The sequence below is a fragment of the Stylophora pistillata genome, chromosome 1 (assembly GCF_964205215.1).
Source record: "Stylophora pistillata chromosome 1, jaStyPist1.2, whole genome shotgun sequence".
NCBI classification, from domain to species: domain Eukaryota; kingdom Metazoa; phylum Cnidaria; class Anthozoa; order Scleractinia; family Pocilloporidae; genus Stylophora; species Stylophora pistillata.
The window spans coordinates 61,416,613-61,442,654 of record NC_142519.1 but is presented as its reverse complement, the minus strand read 5'-3'; the positions used below and the strand labels follow the sequence as shown (position 1 = coordinate 61,442,654).

The window sequence follows — 26,042 nt, the reverse complement described above, 5'->3', positions numbered from 1 at the left end:
TGGCAAGTGGGATTCATAGTTAAATCAGGCAAGGTCATAACATGCAGATACTAAGCAAAGTGGCAGCTACGTAGAAACGCGAGCTGAGTAATAATAAGAATCATTGCCACCAAAACTATTTGATTCTTTGGTGCACTGCTCCTTCCCAACAGTTTCCAGGAAACAGGTTCTTCCACTTGAAGTGTCTAAAGTTGACAAGAGTCCCAAAAGAGGATCCATGGTGAGTGCAGTGGAAGGGGATAAGAGAGATGGATTTATCTCAAGATTGCACTTTAAACCCATGAATACCGATCACATACCAATTCACCAAAATTATCTCTAAATTACCACAGAACAAGTAGATTAAGGCATTCTTTTCTCTTGCATGATTACTTTATTCATCCACACAACCTTTTCTCCTAACTATCTATTGATAATCACTGTTTGTCATGTTTGAGAATGAAGGGAAACTGGGCTATTAGCAATATAGTAATTTGGTTCCTTCATTAGCTGTCAATTTGCCTCATCTTTACAGAGCTTTCTTATTAAACTGGTTGTCAAAAGACATGTTTTAAGGAAAAGGCAAAGTGTAATGAGGTTTGCATAATATAGAAGTGAATATACATGTTGAATCACATATGATTACAGAAACGGGAAAGCCAAACAAAGGTCTGCTCTGCTGCCATAGTGTTAACATTTGGTAACTCCTCCTTCAGTTGGGCTGGATTGTACTTTGTCTTGCACTGTGGATCTCTATGGTTCTTGAGGTGCAAACTATCTATGAGTGTTTATTCCAGACCACATTTTGTCAAATGGTGGTGGTTAAGTGGCAATGGTTTGGACGCAGCTTTCATGCCATCAACATGACACATGTTGTCGTATGCCAAGTATATATCACCCCAAGAAGATGGTCATAAGGCCTTCAAAACGATTAAGAGCCAATTAATTATTATCAAAAATGCTTGTGATGGACTCTCCACCCTGTTGGCATGAAATAAATATATAACCCTTCATAAGAAAACATTAAATAAAATTGATACCTCTGGTTTAACTTAATGGAGAGTCTAGCATATTAGATAACAAAATTCTCATGACTCATTTCAATAATCATAGGCATGGCTAAACCTACACTGAGGTCCAATTTTACATGTTTAACTGTATAAGTACAGGTAAGAGAAATGTACACCTGAGTTAAAGTACATAAAATGCAAACTCTGCTTGACTGGCTCAAAGATGAATCAAATCAACTCTGCAAATTAAGTCAAAGCAATAGCAACATTTTTAATGTGATACTGTTTGCGTCTATTTATCTTTAACTTGACAATCGATCTGCACCTGCAAAAGGTGATATTATCATAAAAAAGAAAATTGTCCGGGAAAACATGACTCAAATCATACGTATATATGTAAGCGGAAAGTGCAACATTTTAAAACAGCTATATATATAGTGAAAGAAGATTAACCAAGGTTCACATACCGGAAAAGGGGATTCCATTTGTCAATAAATCCACTGCCTCGAACAATAAAAAAATGTCCACGGGACCATTTCTGCAGGCGTTTTTTTTCACCAGTTTCTTTATTACAAGATGTTGGTGTTTCCTCTGCACAGTCAGCTAGTAATGCAGCCGAGGTAGGTTGAGATAAAATCTCTTCATTTCCTGTTGTGTGAGCAAGAAAAAATGAGTTTTTTTCTTTTGGCACTTCAAATGTAACTAAAAGCTAATGAAACATGGTATGGTAGCATATCATAAAAAGGCAAACCTATTTATACGATTTCAAAACCATTATGCAGCCCTTAACCTACAATGTGGAATATGTTTGACATCAACAGGCTCAGGGAGAAGTCAAAGATAACAGGAGTCGTGCACTTAAAAACGACACACCAAAAACAAAATTTTTTCAATTAAAGCTGCATTGCTTTCAAACTTGTCATGGGTGATGCCTTTACAATTTCAGAAACATTTCAGCTGTACAAAAAGTTAAATATGCACAATTGGAAATGAATAGGCAAACTTATGGAGGGCCTAGGGGATAGGTTTACCTTGGGATAACACTGCTGATTGACCTACAGGTGTACTTGCAGTATCCAAAATGGAGTCTACCACAGATTCTACCTTTTTAGTTTCATCAGTGGTTAGGGTGATATTGTCGGCAACTGAGAAGTAAAAAATACGAATAAGTATATGAATAAGTGAGTGCTCGCATTTTAACTGGAAGGAAGTAGTGCTAAAAAGCACTACCCAGAATTGAAATTGCATACAGCAATTACCAGACATGAGAGTGAAATAACATGTACTGACCAATATCAACATGACCCTCTAGCTAAGAAGATTGCTCACACAAATACTTTGGGAAACCTTCAACTTGAGTCATCTGATACTCAACCTCTTCTATCAGTTAGCAAGTGCAATTATTTGCACTGTCTGGCAACCCACATATCAAAAGGGTAACATGTCGGATCTTTAATCGAAACATATTTTTGATTTTTCATTTGGTATAGCAGGAAAAGATGATTAAGTTAATAGAGCTGTGAATTTGACATGTTAACAACTATTATAATTGTTATTTTATTTTTTATTTTTATTATTACTTACCTGGTTAGTAATTACCTTTTGACTAGATCAACACAAACATCAGCTTCCATAGCTTTTGACGAGCCTTCCCAGTTGAGCCTGCAGTTGTGCATGCGAGAGTTTTTCGACTGTCTGTTGGCAGTTTCACTTGTTGCACACCTTTACAAAAGACATTATGAGTAAAGGTCCTGGGTAACACTTTCAAGAGGAGACAAATATGGGTGCTGTCATATGTTGAATGATTCTGTACTTTTTTGGTCAAATTGAAAAAAAAAAACATCGCTCTTGTTGTTTACAACAAGGTGCTAGTAGACAAAATATATTTCTATACATTACTTCTTTGACCTTGAACCATAGCAAATCACCTTGCCAGTTTTTAGGCCAACCATGGAGCCAACACCTAGTGGTGAAAGTAAGGATATATTTTATTTATTTATTAATTATTTAGTTCATTAACTTTGACCATTGGCTGACACCAAAACTGTCAGTAAGCTAAAGAACAATCCAGAGAAAAAAACAGCAGCTTTCTAAGAAAATGCATATCCAAATGCACCCTTTTTAATTCTTTCAGACGTTGAATTTGCAGTGTACCTCTCAGGCTGTTGTGGGCTTTTCCCCTTTTTTGCCATCCCATGTCATATGACGCTCCTATCTCCACATTTTCCTTTTCACTATCATCTTTCCACATGTTTCTTTCGCTTTCCAAACTTTTCAGACATGATTCCTTGGCCAACTTTTCAACTTGGAGCCCCACTTCCCTCTCGCGAGCCTTCAGCGTGGACTCTCCAAGTGATGGTATATTGATGGATGATAACTACTCGTTTACGTGGGTAGGATCTATGCCTGCGTGTAGCATCCCTGTAAATATTTCGATTCAACTTATTAACAAATTGGCTAGATGTTAAATGGATGCTGTAATGGTGGAAAACAAGATTTTTAGCCACGTTTAATGTAAATAAACCTGCAGCGAGCTTCGTGTTTACATCAAAGATTGGTCTCCCTCGCGTTGTTCCGGTGCTACGGTGGGTCTTGTTTGTACGACAGGTATTTGTCTCTCCACACTCAGAGTTTGAAGAGGATATGTACAGTAGTGATCCTAACCCAGACACCGGTTCTTTTATGCAGTCGAAGAGCTGTAGAGCTGCCTCACAGGGGGACATTGAATTCCACAACTCGACGGCCGCGAAGTGGAAATCCACTGCAGACTTCCGGATCACGCACATTCTTTTCATTTTCTTGTCTTACCAGAGCATTACCAGAAGCTTTCAGCCGATTTGCGGCATTCTTATTGCAAATAAAAGCTTTCGCTCTGCAAAAGCGGCCCTTGTTTGTTTTTCTCACGCTAGCATGAAGAACGGCCGCCATCTTGGATGTCGCAATGTTATGCGCAGAAAAGGTTGCGCAGTGCAAAACAAGGGAATCGCCTTAACGTAATCCCCTTGAAATTGCTCTACTATCAAACGTTTTTTGAAACTTGGTATGATTAACATTCATGATATAAACATTAAAAAAATGTACAAAAAAAATGGGGTCACCGTGCTTGTTTATGCGTCGGCAGGCTAATAAAATGGGCTATTTTTATTGGTTGTGCGTTAAAAATTCGAATCACCTTCCAACAGAATTTAGCCTTGGTTACTTGAAAGAAACAAAATTTTATTTTGAAATTGAAGGTTCCTTTATCAAAATAAGCGGTATTGCTTCATTTTAGCTGTTTTTGATTGCTCGGTTGTGGGGATTTTGCCCTTTTTCGGACAGTTCCGTGGTTAGCTTGAAGTCCTCGCCTTGGCCAAAATACACAAAGTACGGAACTATTTTCCAAAAAAAAAAAATGTTCTACCGTCAAACTTTTTTTATTCTTCAAATATGTTCTTTATTAGATTGTTCATAGCAAAAACCTGAAAAAAAAATCGGGTGTCACCGTGCTTGTTTCCTCACAAACTGCCGTAAAAGGTGGACATGGTTTTCAGATCGTAGTCAGGATGAAGAATTTGCACGGTGGGGACTGGGACGAGACAAAATGGTGTCCATCGTGCTCGAAGTATGCACTCGATAATAAGCTTCTTTTCGGTTGTTTTTATGTGTTTGATGTCACCAACACAGAAATTCATACTTGGAAAGGGTGAAAAAATAACAAAAAATGAAGTAAGTCAAGATTTGATGAGATTTTGAAGTTATAAGCATATAGTTGAAACAATTTCGTAGCGCTGGCGTTTTGTTAATTCCAGTGAGCTAGGGTTCGATTTGTTTTGCTTGGGCAATAAAGGTTTGACAAAAAACTTGAAGAAAAGACTGTTGATTCGTATTTATATTTATATTTATCAATTTAATGGCAACATAGTAAACAAAAGAGAGAGAAAAAGGAGAAAAAAAATGCCATAGGGATAGTCCTTAAAGGAGTCAAGGACCCCATGCTAGACAGACAACCCAAATTCTTTGTATTCTTTGTATGTTGTCTTGTTTGGTTTCCATACACAGCAAAATGTGAATTCTTCACCCATCACTCTAACAGGAGTGATATATACAGTACAATGTAGTATACTCTGAAAAATACGAACTGCACTTTAAAATTTGCTTTTTATACTTCAGAACCACACTCCAATGTCTCACTGGTCCTCATTCTGACTACTACATTTTCCGTGCAAAAATTATTTCAAAACATTAATTGCACAAATCACAATCTTAATTTGCATTATCTGTAAAGTACTGACATATTTGCACCAGCACCCGCTTGTTTGAGGAGACTCTGGGTTTGTTGTCAAACCTCTCCATCAGAACTTGCTTCACCCCTTCTTCCTTGCCTCTTTGGTATACCACTCTCAGGTGAGGGAGACCCAAACCTGAGCTTGCACACTTAATGGCCATTGAGGCTGAAATGTACTTCTCTCTAACTAATGGCTGCAGGGTATTAACCAGAAGTTTCTTTCCTTTTAGGAGCTTCTGATAGGATGCCACCCATGAAACTTTGAAGCTGTGCTTTTGTAGCAGTTTGACATTTAGAAACTTGTTCACCAGCTGGTAAAGTGTTTGCACATCTGCAAGAGCATTGTGAGCTTCATAGGATTTACCCAGAAGACCTTGTACCAGGTTTTCTTGGCTTTGGGATTTCCTTTCAGGAAGCAATTCCCTGAATGCTGAAAGAGGGTCTGTAAAGCCAGAAACTGTTTTAACTAAGTCATCCATGACTCCATTTTTCTCTGCTGCTTGCACCAAGAACCTGGCATCAAAGGATTTGCAATTGTGTGCTACTAAAATGCAAGGCATTCTTGATTTGAGCCACTCAATGAAGGTCTTCAGTGCCACATCAATTGCAACAGCATCAGTTATTGGCTTCCCATCATAAAACAGTATTGCTCTTTGGAAGGTGAGTTTGTTCACAGCAGATGCTTCTGGTGATAGTACATTACGAGGCTTGATATAAATAGCGAACTCATCATTACCATCTGTTGCTGCAATTTGTAGGATTTCAGCATCATTACCTGTTTTAAGATATTGTAATCCAATTAATACTTTACAAAGATATTACAAAGAAAAATGTAATAAAAAGGCTTAGTGCATCTATGCAGGGTATATCTAAAATAAAAATAGGAGTGATTTCTGAACACCTGTCCTGCTAATTTGCATCTGACCTATTTTCTTTAAGAACAAGGCATGATAAAACAAAGGAATCTATGGGATGCAAATTAGCAGGACGAGTATTCAGCAATCTAGCAAAATAGCAAAACAATTCCATGATTAAATATAATTATTCTCTAATGTGCAATTCCAAAACACCCTGCTGGGACAAACATGGTTATATTCCAAGGCTGTGCTCTAACAGCGCCCAGTGGCCCCTGGCGCCTTACTTTTCCACTTGGGTGACTCGGAAATTTTAGTTTTTTTTTTATACAAAGCATATGCTGGGCACCCTAGATTTCACAGTTTCAGAGCACTGGGCTCCATTCAATTTTCCTTAGAGCACAGCCTTGTATTCACTTTGTTACTTTTTTGCCAAACTTCACCCTGCAAAGCTAATTACCCCTTCCAGATGTTTCCAAATCAAATATGATTTGATGATAGTCTTTGGTTAACGATACTTTCTCAATCTTTGAGGCTGCAGGTGGTGCTGAAATTTCCTGAGCAGCATCATGTCCATCAAAGCCCATTCCAGAACTATACTGTTGTCCTTCTCTGTTCTCAAGCTGTTTTGTCTTTTTCAACTGCTTCGCTTTCTTCTCAATTCTTTTCTTCTTGTACTCTCTTGTTTTCTGTTTCTGTTTCAAAATTAGTATTTTCTTGTCCATTTTCTTTGCAAACTTTAAAGAATTGCCTGGCTCGACCCAAGGGGAGCTAGCTTCTTGGCATTTGAAGCATAAACCTAAATTGAAGAAGCAAATGGTTTTTATTCACTACAATTTGGTATCTCTTAAAGCTTGTGAAACGGAAAAAGAGGTTGATAGTCCTCTAACACTTATAGCGTTATCCCTTGCAGTTATTAATTTAATTTAGAATACAATCATAAGCACTAACACTATTTTCTAAGAGTTGCGTTCCTCTACAGGTAAAATGGTTGGCATTGGGAATTTGTGAGGAGCGAGCTGTGCCAGCATACATGTACACTGTACTTACCACTATGATCTTTTCCAGTGACTGCCTCAACCTTTTGTCCATCAGATCCTTGCCATGGGGAAGGCCTCTGTGTTTGTAGGACGCAGGACTTTTTAAGTAGCCACACCAGTCGCCACAAGAAGAATGGTCACCATGAGCATGGGGCACAATAGAAATGTTTTCCTCACCTTAAGAAAGTATCAACAGTGGTGCAAAGACTAAAATATAAAGTAAGAAAATTTGGCTAAATTACTTACACTTTCAAATGATCCACAACAAATTAAGTAAAGTTTCTCATTCTTTAAAGTCCGTACAAGCACTGGAAGTGTCTGCTTACTATTGTTTCCCAGTCCTAACTGACCATACAGTCCTAAGTAAAACAAACACCACAAGATACATACCTAAATGTCTTTACAAAATCAGAGACAACTAACCTAAACATCATTAAGGGATTAACATGAGCCAGGTAGTTCTGGAGAGCACAATGTATGTAGAGACAAAAAGTGTCCAACTACATGGATTTGTATTTTATATTCAGCCTAAACCATAAATTAAATCTGAGATCCAATAATACTAGCTTATCACTGGGAGAGTATCGAATTATAACACTGCTTAAAATTCAACACAGGGTTTTGCCCGATTGCCCTTCCCCTGTTAATCTCCAAAGTTCAAATTTCTAAAAAATGCCTTGCAGCCTGTACGTTTCCAAAATGACCACAATACAAACCAATTTGAAACAACATTACAAATTAAAGGAAATTTCTGTGAACTGCTTGACTGTATTTTCAGACCTCCTCCAAATGTGAGGATTTGTCCTTGAAAAAAGAAATGATTTAAACAGGGTTAGAAAACATTGCCTCTTCCATTTCCAGTAATAAATAGGTGAGGCCACTGTTCATATATTAAAATTCTAACATGACTCTCAGGCTAGGACGAATCAACCAAAAGCAATTAATCATTCATTGTCCAACCTCTATGTGATATCTTTTGTTTCTTTTCCCCCCTAGCCTCTGAACCAAGTTTGAATTTTTAATGTAACAAAAATGGCTTATTCAAGTGTATGGCTCTTCCTTGATGTGGGCCTTAACAAGTTCTTTCATAGCAACAGTCTTTTGTCTCATAACCCAGCTTAGTAAAACTTAGGTCAAAATATAATATTTGGTCAGGGCACAAACCCCACTAGGTGGGAAACATGGTAAACCATGGCCATCAGTTTGTGTGCTGAAGAATATTACTAGCACTCTGTGTTTCATTTTGTTCAAAAAGAAGTGATACTTATGAAGTTTTTCCTCTTTAAATTAAGTTTTTCCACTTTAAATTAATAAGCCTCCCTCTAAGCCACCCCCCCCCCCCAAAGTCCGTGGAATAAATAAGCTCCCCCCTCCCCCGGGAAGGCTTATTATAGGATTTATGGTATTCAGGTGCAGATTGAATTGACTTTGTAACAAACCAAAGCCAACCTAAGCTGTAAGTACTGCACTGTGTGAATACCCAGCAGCTAGTTTGGTCACTTGATACTGATCAAGTGCTTGCACATGTGTTGGGAGGAGTGCATCTTTAATGCTACCCACTCCTAACTGTCCATGGACTCCCCATGCCCACGACCACACCCGGTGATCTGCTCACAGAGCCATGGAGTGATAATGTCCACACATAACTGCTATACATTTGTTGTCCGATAGCTCGGTAATGTAGACAGGCCTTGTCTGTTGCTTTGTGTCTCCTTGGCCAAACTTTCCTCAAAATAACACAACATTGAGATAGAATAAATATATGAAGTTCATATATTTTGAACTGCAGTATTAGATACGTATGATGCACGATCCTTGCAGTAGATAGCGCTATTTATGCAATAGCGAAAATCAGACCTGAAAAAAATCAGGCCTGTACGGGACTCGAACCACTGATCTCTGCGATACTAGTGCAGCGCTCTACCAATTGAGCTAACAAGCCAACTGGGAGCAGGCCGATAAGTTGGTTCGTAATAAACCCGTGAAAGTGATAAATGAGATAGAATAAATATATGAAGTTCATATATTTTGAACTGCGGTATTAGATACGTCTGATGCACGATCCTCGCAGTAGATAGCGCTATTTATGCAATAGCGAAAATCAGACCTGAAAAAAATTTGCGCTATTGCATAAATAACGCTATCTACTGCCAGGATCGTGCATCATACGTATCTAACACCGCAGTTCAAAATATATGAACTTCATATATTTATTCTATCTCATTTATCACTTTCACGGGTTTATTACCAGCCAACTTATTGGCTTGCTCCCAGTTGGCTTGTTAGCTGAATTGGTAGAGCGCTGCACTAGTATCGCAGAGGTCAGTGGTTCTAGTCCCGTACAGGCCTGATTTTTTTCAGGTCTGATTTTCGCTATTGCATAAATACCGCTATCTACTGCGAGGATCGTACATCATACGTAACACAACATTGTTAAAAAAAATTATCATGTGAATCAGGAAATTATTTCTAAATGCATTATCTGATTCAAAGATGTTGTGATCAAAGTTGAAAACGACTACCTTAGAAATGGCATTCAGGTAGGGCTCTGCCTTTTTATCCTTCAAGTCCCTATAATATCCATATAAATTATTACTCAGTAAACAGGTAGTGAGATACTTAAACTTATGTAGAGATTGCTATCTTGATCTAACGTAAAATTTTTGTAACTAATTTACAAGGAAATGTGTAGCAGTTAGAGGGGAGAATTGACAGTCAGACTTTGGGGTTAAGTTAAAGGGTTAAAATCAAAACAAACATCTTGCAAGGATGCTGATAATATTTGCATTGATAAAGTTGTATTTCTTACCTGTCCATACTTTGATGATGCCCAAGAATACACCTATGTGAGGGAAAATAATCAAATTAATCACTGACGCATACTTCTTGCCAGCTGCCCTCACATCAATGAATCAAACTGTATCACATTGTACTCAGAATAGAGATCATGGTTAATGGTTCCTGCTTAAAATGAAAGCAGTTCTTCATTTTTTTTTTCTTACTCATTGTAAATAATTCTTAAGTTTGATAACATTAATATTTAAATTGTTGTAGATATATTTAAATTTGTAAGTCCACATCAGCTTTTTAGCTGCCTTCTTGTACTGACCTACATGAAAAATAAAGTATGTATGTATGTATCAAACAACAACAAACATATGAAACATATGTATGAACTGCGGTTATGAAACGTATATGTGCACGATCCTTCGCAGTAAAGCACTATTTGAGCAATAGTGAAAATCAGACCTGAAAAAAAAAAATTTCAGGCCTGTACGGGACTCGAACCACTGACCTCTGCGATACTAGTGCAGCGCTCTACCAATTGAGCTAACAAGCCAACTGAGAGCAGGCCATCAAATTAATTATTAATTTGATGGCCTGCTCTCAGTTGGCTTGTTAGCTCAATTGGTAGAGCGCTGCACTAGTATCGCAGAGGTCAGTGGTTCGAGTCCCGTACAGGCCTGAAATTTTTTTCAGGTCTGATTTTCACTATTGCTCAAATAGTGCTTTACTGCGAAGGATCGTGCACATATACGTTTCATAACCGCAGTTCATACATATGTTTCATATGTTTGTTGTTGTTTGATTTATCATCTACGGATTAATTTGATGGCCTGCTCTCAGTTGGCTTGTTAGCTCAATTGGTAGAGCGCTGCACTAGTATCGCAGAGGTCAGTGGTTCGAGTCCCGTACAGGCCTGAAATTTTTTTCAGGTACGGGAATGTTCAGCCCCACTGCATACTACTCACTTTGAAATTTCAACTCTCTTGCTGAGGTGAATAAGCTAAACCTCTTATCTTGATCTTCTTGAGAGCTAGCAACATGTTAATTAACCTATTGACATCCAGTGCGCCCATATGCGCCCATGGGGACCCACACCCTTTCTACACCTTGTGACATCATCACTTTTAACCCTGGAGCATGAATTTGAGCACCTACTTGAACAGGTTGAAAATATCTTACAGACAATACTTGAACTTGTCAGGTTTCAAAGATTAATTGTTTGTTTATACTCCACAAGATCTAATTAATCAGTGCAATAAAGGCAGAACTGGTAAATTCTAGAGCATACAAAAATTCACTGTGTGAGGTGACCTGGTTTGGCCAGCAAATACCAACCAGACAAAGAAGCTACATTCCTGATCAACCTGTGCCACAGCTTAACAATCTTAGTTCCATTTGATATATTAAAAAAATCCTACATAATGTACCATCCCATTATTAATTGGAAATCATAAGTTTAATCTATCTTGTTCTCTATAAAAAGTGGGAGTCCAATCCTGTGATCACCTATATCTGAATTTACAACTACGTAACAGTAACCTTAGAAAGATGTTACATTTCATCTTAAGTCACAAGTGTGGGGGAAAGAAAAATTTTTAAGTCCCCATGACAAATCCAACCTCAGACCTTGGGACTCGGTGCTCCGATGCTTTAGCACGGAGCCACAGAGACTCTATGGTGATCAGCAAGGCCCATTACAAAGTTCATATAGTTCATTAGTTTTTTTATCGGATATATATTTTTTTTCTTTTTAGTTTTCGGGTTGCGCCTCACATGGGATTTTGTTTCTGTTTCGGCAATCTTATTTGGTCCTTTTTTTAAATTTCTTTTACTTCTGTATATTCATAACTTATGAGACCAATAAAGTTGATAAACATATATGACATGTGTCCTGCATACTAGCTGCTATAGGATCAGCAATATTTTTCAATAATGACACTACAAGCACATAGGCAGTGATGAGTTAACATTTGGCAGACTTTCTTTGTCTAAAATATAACACTCAATTCTTCAGAGATGTTTTTGGCAACACATTGTACCGTATTTATGTATGATCCTCGCAGTAAAGAGCACTATTTTAATAAGCAATAGTGAAGATCACACCTGAAAAAATTCAGGCCTGCATGGGATTTGAACCACTGACCTCTGCGATACTAGTGCAGCACTGTACCAATTGAGCTAACAAGCCAACTGGGAACAGGTCACCAAACTAATTCACCATAAACCCGTAAGATGATAAATCAAACTCAATGAATATATGAAATTCATATATTTGAACCGCGGTTGTAGAAACGTATTTATGTACGATCCTCGCAGTAAAGAGCACTATTTAAGCAATAGTGAAATTCCTACCTGAAAAAATTGAGGCCTGTACATTGTACCTTCCTTTTTGTGATCTTCCCCATGTGTAAACATCTCCCGATGAACTAACAACAGCCGTGTGTTGTTGGCCATAGGACAAATGACAGGCTTGAACAGGAACTCCATTGTACTTTCCTATTATGAACAGAAACAGTGATAATGATATCATTACATGGTCTGAATGGAAGATCATCTAAAGTACCATAGAATGTACTTCACTATCAACCACAATTTGAGAGCTTTTATTAATACTTGAAATTACCCTCTTCCTTCCCAGATCATTTTCAGAAGCTTGGTCTCCTCCAGTAATGCACTTAAATGCTGCAACTCTGAACACAGACAACAGAGAAAAGTATCAATTACAATATCCTTTTAATTAGTTATTAAATCTTTTACAGGCATAATTATTCTTATTAACCCTAATTTCAAAGACATCTGCAACATCTTATTTGAAGAAACTGGGCTTGGTTAGATGGCTCCTAACTAATCCAGGATAATTTTTTTGAAAAAATGCCATCTCTCTCAAGGAACTGGAGATGCAAGCTGAAACATGGAAGTAAATTAACCATTTCTGCCGGCAGCTTTCTACTTTTGACATCCCCCAGCCCTCAATATATAAAATTATAAAAAATTTAATAAAGAAGATAAATAACATGGGACACACACCTTGCATCAGCATCCAACTTATCATCTCTGAGATAATTTAAAACCAAAAGACAACATAAAAACAGCTCAATCAGATCATGCAGGGAAGGTTGCTTATGATCCTCCTATATCACCGAAAGTGAACAATTAAAAAATAATAAATAATAAATAATAAATTAGCAATGGACATTCTACTGGGTGGCTCTTCTTGTCCACTGTTCCAATCGAATTGGAATTTGGAATGTTGGTTTTTGCGGAGGGAGGTAAACAGGAGGACCCAGAGGAAACCCCCAGAGCAAGGACGAGAACCAACAGCAAACTCAACCCATATGTGACGCCAAGTCGGGGAATCAAACCCAGGCCACAGTGGTGGGGGGCAAGTGCTCTCACCACTGCGCCATCCCTGCTCCCCTAGGAACAATTCAACATTTATTTTAAAAAGTTTGCAGGAAGTAAGATAAATGGATCTTTTGACTCTTCCTTATCTTGTTCCAGTTTAGTTTATAGTGTTCATAACAACAGTTTATCGTGCCCCCCTGCCAACTCTCATTCACTTCCACTAAAACTTCCATTATAATCACTGAAAAAAAGTTTCATCCTTTGGAGATTTCAATGATTCTCTGTTGGATGTGTGTGGATAAGTTAATTACAATAAATGAAATAATATATTGTCGAAGAAAAAAAAAACATAACTCATGCAGACCTGTCTGAAACTGGCAGTACTTTCAAGAGAAATCACTGAGCTGATTGAGCTTCCAGATACAGTCCTGAAATTAAATGAAAGTGAAACATCCTTATGAATGTAAACCCTTATCAAATTACCACAATAACCACCATCACCATCACAATCTTAAACCATTCATACCTGTATTTCACAACTGCTAACATCTGATAGTAGTATGCATTACAACTGATTCATGGTATATATAGTGTAAATCATAATCTGTTCAGTAGTCATATTTATCATTAATCCTATCTGAAAGTTCCTTGAAAACACCTTCAAAGCTTTTTATTTATTGGCTTTAGTTGTTATTCCCTCTTGACACTGACAGTTAATACAGTTTAAATTTCTGATTAAGCTTGGTCGTTACAAATAATGACAAATTCTTACCTCTGCCTTGGAGGTCTCACTTAACTTGCCAAGGATCTAAATGAAGGACGAGATGGGTCCAGAACTCGAGCAATGTGTACCAAGCTTTCTTCATTCAATGAAGTCAGATGACAAAGAGGGAACTTCAAATGACTTAAAATAATTTCAGGCTGCAAATCAAAGGAAGGCACAAAAAATTGGTTTAACTCCCATAAGTGATGAGACAGAACTTAATTCTCCTTACAACATCAATATTATATCAAGCAGATGAGTAACGAGAATAACGAAACATATCAATGAGGGGATTATTAGTTGATCTAATACCAAATTCTTTAAAGTTACACTATAGGAAAAGAATAGCAAACAGTATGGAGAATTTATTTACCAATACATTCTTGGGAGGGAAAGGGTTACTGAAGAACCAATAAAAATGCAAGCATTCAGTTGAAACTTTCCTCTTATCTTCAAGACATAGCTGAACCTCAAAACAAAAAGTACATGGAGGAAATTTAGGCAGATTTTACCTATGAAATAATTTTCACTCACAGTACCTAAGACAACAGAAATGATTCTGCATCCTTAGGATCCATACACTGTATAATTTTAGCACCTGTTATCCGCATACAAGGTAAGTATGAATTAAAAATCACTACAAAATAAAAACGAACCCACTTCAACTGCCACCTTGTTTTCTTTATTTCTTATTTGCTGAGCTGGCATCTGCTACTTTAAGGATGAACCTTGTACATATTACATTGTCAGTGATGATGGTATGAAAAATAAGAGTCAAACGCTTTTACAATTATAAAATAAACAAATCTTTATCAAAAAATTCATGCATCGTACCAAAAAAATTTGACCTCTTTCAATTCTAAAAAGAGAATTCTGAACAGGTCAACTCAACAGAACACTGTGCAAAATCATCTCGTGAATGCCCCTTCATTGAACTATTCAATAAAGTGCTGCAATCATGTCTTTCTCGCCATTCGCACCTCTGCTGATAATATCAGTGAAACCTCTAGATGCCAACTTGCCCTGAAGTTCACAAGAAAGATGAAACTTTCCCTTCTGTGCAAGCATGTCCAGAGTTTCAGCCATGAGACCTCTTGCCTGTGAAGGAAATTCAACTGATTGAGATTCAATTCATGCAGCCTTTCCACTAAGATTATCTTGTATTCTGCAACATCACGCAATACAGCCAAAACCACTAGTAAACTGTAAATCATCAAAACTCAGGGTTACTGAGTTACTTTCCATGATCTCATTCAGAAGGCTTCACAAGTCTCAAGTGTCTCCATAGGCTTTGAAGTAAGTGAAATGTTCTCCAGAAGTAGCTGCACTTTTGCAGGCTTCTGGTGTTTGAAGCACAGTCTATTTTAATCCAACAAAGCAGTGAAACACCATAGTCTTGTTCAAAAATAAATGTTTACCTTTGCCTGCACCTAGTGTTTTTTATAGCTGGTCTTTAAAAAAAAAACCTCCAGAGAATGCTACAAGTTAGTATCTGCCCAGTCAGATCCTGCACATAAAAACCATTTGCAAGTGTGCAGTCCAGATTAGCTCACCAAAAAAAAAAACCTCCAGAGAATGCTACAAGTTAGTATCTGCCCAGTCAGATACTGCACATAAAAACCATTTGCAAGTGTGCAGTCCAGATTAGCTCACCAAAAAAAAAAAACCTCCAGAGAATGCTACAATTTAGTATCTGCCCAGTCAGATACTGCACATAAAAACCATTTGCAAGTGTGCAGTCCAGATTAGCTCACCAAAAAAAAAAAACCTCCAGAGAATGCTACAATTTAGTATCTGCCCAGTCAGATACTGCACATAAAAACCATTTGCAAGTGTGCAGTCCAGATTAGCTCACCAAAAAAAAAAAACCTCCAGAGAATGCTACAATTTAGTATCTGCCCAGTCAGATACTGCACATAAAAACCATTTGCAAGTGTGCAGTCCAGATTAGCTCACCAAAAAAAAAAAACCTCCAGAGAATGCTACAATTTAGTATCTGCCCAGTCAGATACTGCACATAAAAACCATTTGCAAGTGTGCAGTCCAGATTAGCTCACCGAAAAAAAAAAACCTCCAGAGAATGCTACAATTTAGTATCTGCCCAGTCAGATACTGCACATAAAAACCATTTGCAAGTGTGCAGTCCAGATTAGCTCACCGAAAAAAAAAAACCTCCAGAGAATGCTACAATTTAGTATCTGCCCAGTCAGATACTGCACATAAAAACCATTTGCAAGTGTGCAGTCCAGATTAGCTCACCAAAAAAAAAAACCTCCAGAGAATGCTACAATTTAGTATCTGCCCAGTCAGATACTGCACATAAAAACCATTTGCAAGTGTGCAGTCCAGATTAGCTCACCAAAAAAAAAACCTCCAGAGAATGCTACAATTTAGTATCTGCCCAGTCAGATACTGCACATAAAAACCATTTGCAAGTGTGCAGTCCAGATTAGTTCACCGATCCCCTTCCCCTTCCCACCTCACTAACCTTGGCTACATCAAACATGAAGTTCTTGAGACCACATGCTGACAGCTGATCTAAGGCCGTGAGCTCATCATAGTCTAATTTCATTCAGGAATTGGCTGATGGAGACATAAAGATGTCAAAAAATAAAGTACAGTGATCAATAGATGAACTTGTGCTGTTTAATTAACTTAGAACTTACAGACATTAATTATAATAAGGAAAGTATTAAAAAAAACCCAATTCATTTCATTACTGAGGCCCATACCTGAATGCTTCAGAGAGTGTATGTTGCTGAACTGTATTTCCACTATTATACAAAACCTGAAAATAAAATTAAAGTGATGTTACATTTTGAAGTCTGTTGTTTCAGTAAAAATAAATGAGGCTAACCAGAGGTAATTAACACTAATAACATAAGGTAAAACACCTTAATAAGGATTTTCTAAAAATGTATTGCTTGACAAGAACCTGTTGTATACAGCAGAAGAGCGCAAGATTGGATAGCCATTTTATTCTGTGCAATGTGATCACTGTGCTTACTGCAGAGTGCCTTGAAAAAGCAAAGAGAAGGTATGTTTACATTTTGTATTAATTCTGATGATATTTCATCAAACATTTTACATCTAACATTTTTATTAGTGTCACCTTGAATGGAAAAGAAAAGAAACCTCTTTTTGTAAAAAACACAAACTCACTTCTACCCTTCAAGTGTTACCTTATTATAGGAAATTAATGCTGCATGGATTTAAAGCAATTTAAGCATTGAATTTCTTTCCAGTTCTCATAATAAACAAGTCATCCTTGATTATTTAAGCTAAAACCTTTTACCATGTACTAAATACTTAAGCGACCAAGGTTGTTAGGTCAAGATAGCTGGATAATTTTGCCTTTTTCTTTTCTGCATTTTTATGGATCTCTCCTCCTGTGCTACAAGCAATTAATAGGCTATCTTTCCTAGCTCTCAAAATAAACAAGTCATTTTTTATTCTTATTTTAGCCACCAAATCCTTTTACAACTGATGAAAAATTTTTTTATTAGCATGCTTGCTTGGTGAAGATAGCTAACTATATGCCTGTTTTTTGTTTTTTTTTTTTTTTTGTCTTTTTATGCATCTAAGCTTTGTCTTGGTCGACTCAATAAAAACACACACCAAAAAAACTATCGATTAAGTTAAAGTAGCAATGAAGGAAAAACATCCTATAAAAAGCAAGTTGTTATGAAGACCAGCTGTCAGATGGATTAGATAGCTTCATACAAACCACAGTGACAATGATGAATAAAGCACCCAGAGCATTAGTTGTTACTATGTACAGTCTCATTTGTTATCAAGAGCAAGATAATTTTAAAAAAGCTGAAATATTTCTTTAGATCTTTCTTGTTATTTTTCTCTTCAGTTTCACCGACAAGTTCAATTCTTATTGATGTAGCACAGTTGAATTCAGGTGAGATCAGATGTTGTTATTTTCATGAATGATAAGGGTTGTAGTGAGAATATGTAAACATAGTTGTCATGTTACCCTATCTTTGTTGAGTTATTTTTGACAAATATTTTATAAAAGCAATAGAGGACTTTATCAACTTTACAAAACCTTATCTGAACACTTAGGGATTACAAGAATTCTTCATAATTATAAGCAAATCTGTAACTGTGTCTCTCAACTCCCCACTGAGTGTTCACTGTTCACGGTGATCATTCCAGATGTCAAAAGGTTAGCCTATTTCTAACGATTTTGAAATTCTGTCAGGTGTGTATCCAGCACTACCTCCAGTCACTGAGGTGGATTTTAGCCTGCTGCTTGATCAGGTCAGTGACTAACTGATAAAAACTATTGTGCTGTGTATTGAAAAAAATCATAAAGAGATCCTTGGAATCATTGGGGCTGCACCTCTTTAGCATTGAAAGCACAATGTCTCTCTACCTATAGAAGATCAACGGAGCTATTAGTTATAGCTTTAGAGATTAAGAGACCTTGGATGTTGCAACACAAATTTACAAGTCAACATACAATCTGCATCTTTATGATTTTCTTCAATACTGCGAGGATCGTGCATCATACTGCATGTTGTTTATGTTTCTGTTTATCAAGTGTACCTTGATTTTGTTTCAGTGAGTCCCTTTTTCCCTCTCAGCTATAGAATTCTTTATTTTGTAACACAAGCTGAATGGGAGCTGACATTACACTATATTGTCGCTTTTTCATCGGTGATAAAGGATTCTGTCACTGGACTGACAATGTTTATTAAAATCAATTAAAGTCCAATTTCAATTTCTAATCTATTAGGTCTTGACAGTATGTATTAGGTTTTTTAGATTCTTAATCTTAGAGGCACCTATGTATTTTGAACAAGCTCTACGAGCTCCTTGACGCTATGTGGGTAAATAAAGTATTGATTGATTGATTGAGTCACAAAATGTCACTATTCAGTCAAATAAGGTCAGTACATTGTGTGTTTCAGTAAATGAGGTGTTCATACTGTACTTGTTAATTTTGAAATCTTTAGTCTAGAATAAAACGTTTAGTACATGCAATAAAAGGAGGTCTACAGTGTAATACCCACATTTATTTATATCACTATCTGTTGAAAATCTAAGCCATAGGAAGACCATGATTGCAGTTTCTGTGGAACAACCGATGATTATTGGAGAAGCTGTTTTTTAAAGGTCTTTTTTTAATACGTCTTTTCAGAAACATGAATAGGTTGTTTGGTGGGTAGCAAGAAGATTGTACCTCTTTATTTCCTAGTTTAATCACCTTGCCAGGACTGATTAAAACAACATGTTTAGACATCCTCAACTTATAAAAATAGGTATCTCTTTTATACGCTGAGTACTTGAACCAACAGGGGTTATTCCTTAAGACTGGTCGCCAAGATAACTGTTTTATTTTTGCTGCTTTGCTCTTCAATCTTTTTCAGATCTGCTGTTCCCTTTTGAATTTAAGCCACAAGTTCATTTCATATTACTGCCGAGTGCATGTTTTTGGAGTAAGTAATTTTGAGCTAAAAAGGGCTATTCCACATGAGACATGAAAATTTGACAGATTTTTAAATTCAAAATATGAGAGCCAAACTTACTTTTCATGAAAGCTTATACATAGTTCTATAAGAATCCAAATCTAGATTGGCAGTAGTGGTCACGTCCAGGGTGTGTGACGCAATTGTTTTTGAGGGTTTTTATTAACAGAATAAGCCATTTTACATACCAATATCTAAATGGCTCTATCTCAAAGAAATTGATTGCTATAAATCAGTTTTTGAGATCTTAACTACTCACTAGGATGGGCCTTTCAACGCCAAAAGAAAAAAATTCTCAATCATTTAATGCCTCAGACAAACAAAGACATAAGTGTTGCAGACGTGTATAGTGGCCGAGAACTGCCATTAAACATATTCAAATTTATAGGAATTATTTTTGTTATTTTTTTTTAAATTTCGATTTATTTCTTATTTTTCTTTTTAAAATAAAAGCAGGTGAAAGTAAATGAAATGTAAAATAGAAATAAAATGAAACCAAAGATAAATGAAATCAAATCAAAATTAAATAGTACCTGGCCAAGCGCTGCCACTAGTTTCATTTTTTTTTTTTTTTTATTGATTGTTGGAATAAGCTACCATCATCTGTCGTAGATCATGAATATGTAAATAGCTTAAAAAAAGCATTGAAAAAAGTCTATTTTAAATGATTTATAATACCTATAGAGCATAATTTTAAAATTCTTACGCAGGCATGTATTGTTAACCCTGCCATATCAATTACATTTCATTGACTCATTGACTAAGAATAGCGTCTACTGTGTTATACCTCATTTTTCAAAGCCTCCCGACATATGTAAATGATGTGGACGGGTATTCTGAAGTTGTTCCGATTCCTCGTTGGAAACAGCCATAGATCTTCAAAATTCATGCGACCTGAACAAAGCAACCGCGTCCGCGCTCTTGAAATTTGCTCGGTTTAAACGCAGGAACTAACTGGATCGATCGAAGTTTGACTCGTGCACAAACGATGTTATAATATGAGTCAGCAGTTGACTTACCCAGTATTCCTGCAACGGGAGATGAACTGCAACCAGAAGTGCGGTCCGAAGCGTTGGTCCTCAAAGGCGGCAAAGTGAACAGAGAGGCATTTGGCCTGCGCATGCGCGAGTGGCATTAGCTTAACGCCATTTGTTAAGTTTGCGACGCGTTTCTGCGAGGTTTCAACTGGACAATCGACACCTTTTTGTAATATTTTTTGAAGATGAATGAAGGAGTATGACAAGTTCACCAACATTTCTAACTATGTGGATATTCATGGTGTTTAATGGCTCTTCGGTTGAGGATATTTTAATGATGAAAGTGCGAACAAAACGCGAAAAAATCCCCAAAACTTGAAGTTTGAGATGGCTTACTTTGGTTTGCGAAACGAAACGAAACGAAAAGGAAAATCTATAGTTTGCGAAATGAAAAATCTGTAGTTTGCGAAATGAAAAGTCTGTAGTTTGCGAAATGTAAAATCTGTAGTTTGCGAAATGGAAAATCTGTAGTTTGCGAAATGAAATTTCCCTGTCAAAATTAAATTCTGGCGGAAGACTATCCTGGCGATCACCTTTGCATACATTTGCTAGGTAGAAGACCCTTGCGTTACATTTTCTAACAGGTCAGGGGAGTCTAACTTTTGGTTGAGCCATCATGGGTCGAGGGTCTTATGTCGAAGTCGAGGGTATTTAGTCGAGCGTCCCTTTTTTGTTTTTCTTTTTCGCAGCCTAGGCGAGGAATTTCATTTCGCAAACTACAGATTTTCCATTTCGCAAACTACAGATTTTTCATTTCGCAAACTACAGACTTTCCATTTCGCAAACTACAGATTTTTCATTTCGCAAACTACAGTTATTCCATTTCGTTTCGCAAACTACAGTAAGCCCTGCATATTTTTCAGTTACTTTTTAGTGAGGATAATTTTGCAAAGTACATCACAGCCTTGTACTATTTCAATAAATCAATGTAATTCAAAAAATGTTATACATTCAAGAAAAACAGTTACTATCAGTAGTGCATATACATTTGCGAATATGCATGTAACATTCTTTTGTCCATTTGCGGTTTGATACTAATTTATAAATTCACAGCCGTAGCGTATTACTAGCTGTAATTACAATAAAGCTGTAATTCCAAACATCAAACTATCTGTCTGGACTCTACAGAATCAACACTGAGAACCCTCAAACTTTTTAAGATATTGAACGTGCCTGGATAGCCCAAGTAGATTACCCGGTAGATACCGATAAGTGACCCTTCTGTCTAAAATGGTTCAAGAAGCTAGGACAACGTTCTTTTTGACCTGCGGGTAGTCCCTTTCTACCCAAGTGGCCTAATGACCCAGTTTCTGTAGTTGAACAAACAAAATCGAGTCCCAGACGATAGTTTTCCAAAGATTTAAAAATCGGTGTTAAACAATCTCCTAACGCAGGGTATACAGGTTATCACTTTCAATCATTTTCCAATTATTTGAAAATGGAGTACTTAAAACAGGCCCTTTTTGCACATTTTATTCCACATTATCCAAGAAGTTACAAACTGGACCTGTCAACCCGTCGTGCTGCTTAACCGACTAGCGACAAAGGGTGAAAAATACTACCGACTAAGTGACTGAATATTAACCGACAAGTGGACCCTCCTCCCCCCCATTCAGACTCTCTGTTGAGATAAGCGCTGAAAACTAGCAAAGTCATAATTTTGTCATATCTGAAAATTCGGGGTTATTAAGCAATGTCAGTTATGTGGGGTGTATCGCTAGTGACCAGAAACGCGAGAGATAAACCCCGTTCTCTGTTGTTATTTCAAATCTATACAAACTGTAAGTAACAGAAGTCTCCACGTGAAAATGAAGCATTGCAAACTCATTAACCGGTGTGATAGGGCGAGGTGCCGCGAAATCGACCCCGTTTTATGTTGTTATTTTGTAAATATCTGAAAATTGGGGTCATTAACCAGTGTATTAGTGCAGGGTGTATGTGTAATCACTAGCAACTCCCGAAATCGACCCCGTTTTTTGTTGTTATTTTCTAGATATCTGAAAATTGAGGTCATTAACCGGTGTTTTAGTGCGAGGTGTATGGGTAATCATCGGAAACTCCCGAATCGACCCTGTTTTCTGTTGTTATTTTCTACTGAAATATCTGAAAATTGGGCCTGGAGCATTAAAGCAGAGTGTATAGGTTATCACACAGGAAACTCGCAAAATCGACCCCGTTTTTTGTCGCTATTTTCTAGATATCTGAAAATTGGGGTCACCAAACCAGTTTGTTAGTGCGGGGTGTATGGGTAATCACTGGCAACTCCCGAAATCGACCCCGTTTTTTGTTGTTAGTTTCTAGATATCTGAAGTTGGGGTACTTAACCGGTGTGTTAGTGCGGAGTGTATGGATAATGACTGGAAACTCCTGAAATCAACCCCGTTTTTTGTTGCTATTTTCTTGATATCTGAAAATGGAGGTCATTAACCGGTGTTTTAGTGCGAGGTGTATGAGTAATCACTGGAAACTCCCGAAATCGACCCTGTTTTATGTTGTTATTTTCAACTGAAATATCTGAAAATTCGGTCCGGAGCATTAAATCGGAGTGTATAGCTTATCACTCAAGAAACTCGCGAAATCGACCCCGTTTTTTGTTGCTATTTTCTACATATCTGAAAATTGGGTCACTAAGCCAGAGTGTTGGTGCGGGGTGTATGGGTAATCACTGGCAACTCCCAAAATCGACCCCATTTTTTGTTGCTATTTTCTACATATCTGAAAATTGGGTCACTAAGCCAGAGTGTTGGTGGGGGGTGTATAGGTAATCACTGGCAACTCCCAAAATCGACCCCATTTTTTGTTCCTAGTATCTAGATATCTGAAGTTGGGGTCCTTAACCGGTGTGTTAGTGCGGAGTGTATGGATAATGACTGGAAACTTCTGAACTCCACCCTGTTTTTCGTTATTTTCTAGATGTCTGAAAATTGGGGTCATTCACCGGTGTTTTGGTGGGGGGTATAGGTAATCACTGGAAACTTCGCGAGAACGACCCCGTTTTCAGCTATTTTCTAATTTTCGGAAAATTGGGGTCATTAACCGGCCTGTTAGTGTGGGGTGTACAGGTAATCACTGGAACCTCGCGAAATCAACCTCATTTTTCTGTTTATATTTTCTAAATATATGAAATTTGGGAGTAGCCGGTGGCCCACTCAACCCTGTTTTATTAGTCATTTTCTTGGCTCTTCACCCACCCTATATCTAAAGTTATGTCCTGTGTTTGCAACGACGACTCAGTATCAGACTGGCGTATTTATGACATAATACATTGCAGTTATTAACTATACACGTTGGATGATGGCTGTCGCCATACGATTTCTGAGCGTGGCATCCAAAATTTCACAGCTGAATTTTAAAAGGAGGTCCCATTCAGACCTGCCAAGTGTTCCATCTTTGAAAACAAGCGACAAGCTCAAAATCGGTGCAACGTAAAATACCTCATCAAAAAAGTCATGAACAACTGTATGATTGACAGTTATCACACAATCTTTACAATCTATCCAAAAAAGAAAAAAATATTTAATGCTACTATAAATAATCTCCCTAGCAAGTGTAGTTAGCTTCGTAACTGTAAAATCAGAGTTGATTGTTCAGCTCAAACTAAGGTCAAAGCTATTAGTGTCCATCAGTGATTTGCCTTTCTCTTTTCTCCGAATGCACGACTGCTCGCACATTGAATATAATTAATTCCATACAGTACAATTCAACTTTTTTTAAAAAAAGCAGATATTAACTATCAGTAAAGAAATAATAATAAGAAACCAAGGAAATTTTCCCTCAAAGGTGATTTGTATTAATTAACCGACAATATTTTATAGTTGTGAAATAATTTGCAACGAATCACCAAATTCAAAGCGACTTTACTATGGGTACATTTCATAAGAATAGAAACCATATAAGTTGGGTCCTGGTGAAGTACACTTAATATACTGAGATGAAACTTGTTCAGTGGAGAGCATTAAAGATAAATGATGTGTTGTTTTAATCCTATACGTGACACGTCCGCAGTAACAATTTAATTTAATTTTTTAATATACTCAATTTCAATTATACAGGTCTTAACATAATATACAAATTAAAGATAAATTAATGATTATTAAAAAAAATAAAAAATTTACAAGATCTGAATAATTAGGTCAGTTTATACAGAATTCAAAGATTCCTTATAAGAATAAACTGCCTCAATGAAGGGAAAAAAATTTTTACGTACAATATATAGCTCAAATAGCATAATTAACATGACAATAATTATTAATTAATTATAAAAATCTATCCTTATTTCCAGTAAATTTGTTTTGATAAAATTCATTAATACTGTTCTTAAATGATGAGAAAGATTCAATCATTCTAATGTGTAGTGGAAGAGAATTCCACAGGTCTACAATATGATTAAAAAAAGAAAACTTAAAAACATCAGTTCCAAAAAGGCCTTTCCCCAGTGTAACCTCACTATTTCTGATGTTATATTTAGACGTCTTAAAATGTACACATGACAAAACATTAAAATCAATGTAACCTTTAAGGCATTTAAAGGAAAAGCAAATAACAGCAAAGGAAAAAGCAATTCCTCGAAAATGAACTATAGAGTTAACATTCAAAAGTATGCTTAAAGGGTTACATGACTTTCATTAACAAAAATACTTTCTGGCTCCAGCATAATACTGTTGGTCTTGGCATTTCAATCAAGAGTGTATTCTCTTAGGCTAATTATTATCACTTAGGTTCTAGAATCAATATTGGGTCATTCTCTTCACTTAGATTATACTATTTAACATTTTATTGTAATGTAGCTAAATTGATCGATGATTTCATTTCCATTGATTGGTCTAATGCGGCATGATCTGAATGAACAGTCGCATTTTGGTTATACCTCTATGGAATTAAATTGACCTAACTTTGATCCAGCAATCTGGCCTGATTTCGAACCAGATGGAGGGTTTTTAAAGTTAATTTATCAGTGAAATGTTCAGCAAATTAATTTAATTAATTTTAATTAATCAAATTTGTGACTGCAAAAAATACCTTAAATTTACTTCCGGTAAATTATTACCCTAAGACTTCCTTCAGAGCTCAACTAAGGCAGATGATGGAACTTTAGACAACTTTCACTCATGACAATTCTGCTCGCTACTTACAAATGTTTGCATATCTAAGTAAAAAATTAGTATTGAATTTTGGTTTTGAGTTGGCGTCAGTAGAAAAACAACAAATTATTCATAACATTCTAGCAAAAGCTATGTCTTCAAGGAAGTAATTACTGTAGCTGTTTTGGTCCTTAATTGAGCCCTTTTTACACAGTACACAATCCTTGTTGACTAAGTGTAACTAAAATAACAGAGCAAATAGCCCCTGGTAAACAAAATGGCTCCCCAGAATCCAAATTTGCACAACACTAAAAGTAAAGAGGGCCATGGGCAGTGCAGATAATGTTCTTTCCCAGTACTTGATCATTATTTAAAACATCACTGTAATTAATTGTTTCT

At 36.8% G+C, this 26,042-nt stretch overlaps 3 protein-coding genes and 2 long non-coding RNA genes across 12 annotated transcripts; 2 read left to right on the top strand and 3 right to left on the bottom strand.

Moving 5' to 3' along the window:
* Positions 1-548: 548 nt before the first annotated feature.
* Positions 549-3,935, bottom strand: LOC148743593 (uncharacterized). Of its 3 annotated transcripts, none has more exons than XM_088728345.1 (6): positions 3,144-3,935; positions 2,889-2,952; positions 2,574-2,711; positions 2,021-2,134; positions 1,457-1,637; positions 549-960 (listed from the first exon to the last, which is right to left on the bottom strand). In XM_088728345.1, exons 1-3 carry the CDS (start codon positions 3,238-3,240, stop codon positions 2,585-2,587), a joined length of 288 nt encoding a protein of 95 aa, XP_088584471.1. In that variant the 5' UTR covers positions 3,241-3,935; the 3' UTR covers positions 549-960; positions 1,457-1,637; positions 2,021-2,134; positions 2,574-2,584. The 3 variants fall into 3 exon arrangements, with proteins under 3 accessions (XP_088584471.1, XP_088584468.1, XP_088584463.1); XM_088728342.1 differs by having other exon boundaries at positions 2,045-2,134; positions 2,589-2,711; XM_088728337.1 differs by having other exon boundaries at positions 2,589-2,711; positions 3,144-3,932.
* Positions 3,936-4,829: 894 nt separating this feature from the next.
* On the bottom strand, positions 4,830-7,297 carry LOC148743592 (maternal protein exuperantia-like). The gene is made up of 3 exons (XM_088728178.1): positions 7,158-7,297; positions 6,568-6,906; positions 4,830-6,028 (listed from the first exon to the last, which is right to left on the bottom strand). Exons 2-3 carry the CDS (start codon positions 6,830-6,832, stop codon positions 5,232-5,234), a joined length of 1,062 nt encoding a protein of 353 aa, XP_088584304.1. The 5' UTR covers positions 6,833-6,906; positions 7,158-7,297; the 3' UTR covers positions 4,830-5,231.
* On the top strand, positions 5,776-8,475 carry LOC148743591 (uncharacterized). Its single transcript, XR_015989985.1, has 2 exons — positions 5,776-5,913; positions 7,090-8,475. It is a non-coding gene; the product is annotated as an uncharacterized LOC148743591 (long non-coding RNA).
* Positions 8,476-12,552: 4,077 nt separating this feature from the next.
* On the bottom strand, positions 12,553-22,362 carry LOC148743589 (uncharacterized). Of its 6 annotated transcripts, XM_088728297.1 has the most exons (10): positions 20,545-22,361; positions 16,978-17,059; positions 16,775-16,830; positions 16,531-16,625; positions 14,877-15,140; positions 14,416-14,511; positions 14,052-14,200; positions 13,644-13,707; positions 12,962-13,065; positions 12,553-12,624 (listed from the first exon to the last, which is right to left on the bottom strand). In XM_088728297.1, exons 1-4 carry the CDS (start codon positions 20,778-20,780, stop codon positions 16,598-16,600), a joined length of 402 nt encoding a protein of 133 aa, XP_088584423.1. In that variant the 5' UTR covers positions 20,781-22,361; the 3' UTR covers positions 12,553-12,624; positions 12,962-13,065; positions 13,644-13,707; positions 14,052-14,200; positions 14,416-14,511; positions 14,877-15,140; positions 16,531-16,597. The 6 variants fall into 6 exon arrangements, with proteins under 6 accessions (XP_088584423.1, XP_088584433.1, XP_088584436.1 ...); XM_088728307.1 differs by lacking the exons at positions 14,416-14,511; positions 14,877-15,140 and adding an exon at positions 14,582-14,640 and having other exon boundaries at positions 20,545-22,362; XM_088728310.1 differs by lacking the exon at positions 14,877-15,140 and having other exon boundaries at positions 20,545-22,362.
* Positions 16,412-18,661, top strand: LOC148743590 (uncharacterized). The gene is made up of 3 exons (XR_015989996.1): positions 16,412-17,079; positions 17,905-17,952; positions 18,256-18,661. It is a non-coding gene; the product is annotated as an uncharacterized LOC148743590 (long non-coding RNA).
* Positions 22,363-26,042: the final 3,680 nt, after the last annotated feature.

Bases quoted from the DNA above. Each gene is read 5' to 3' on its own strand.
- LOC148743593 (XM_088728342.1), bottom strand. From the start codon at position 3,240: ATGTGGAAAGATGATAGTGAAAAGGAAAATGTGGAGATAGGAGCGTCA. The intron at 2,953-3,143 runs GTACACTGCAAA...TTTCACCACTAG, and splicing joins AGCCCACAACAGCCTGAGAG to GTGTTGGCTCCATGGTTGGC. The intron at 2,712-2,888 runs GTAATGTATAGA...TCTTTTGTAAAG, and splicing joins TATGGTTCAAGGTCAAAGAA to GTGTGCAACAAGTGAAACTG.
- LOC148743592 (XM_088728178.1), bottom strand. From the start codon at position 6,832: ATGGACAAGAAAATACTAATTTTGAAACAGAAACAGAAAACAAGAGAG. The intron at 6,029-6,567 runs GTAATTAGCTTT...ATCTTAAAACAG, and splicing joins TTTGGAAACATCTGGAAGGG to GTAATGATGCTGAAATCCTA.
- LOC148743589 (XM_088728307.1), bottom strand. From the start codon at position 20,780: ATGTTGGTGAACTTGTCATACTCCTTCATTCATCTTCAAAAAATATTA. The intron at 17,060-20,544 runs GTAAGTCAACTG...TGCTTTTTCAAG, and splicing joins TCCCGTTGCAGGAATACTGG to GCACTCTGCAGTAAGCACAG. The intron at 16,626-16,774 runs GTATGGGCCTCA...TGTCTCCATCAG, and splicing joins ACACTCTCTGAAGCATTCAG to CCAATTCCTGAATGAAATTA.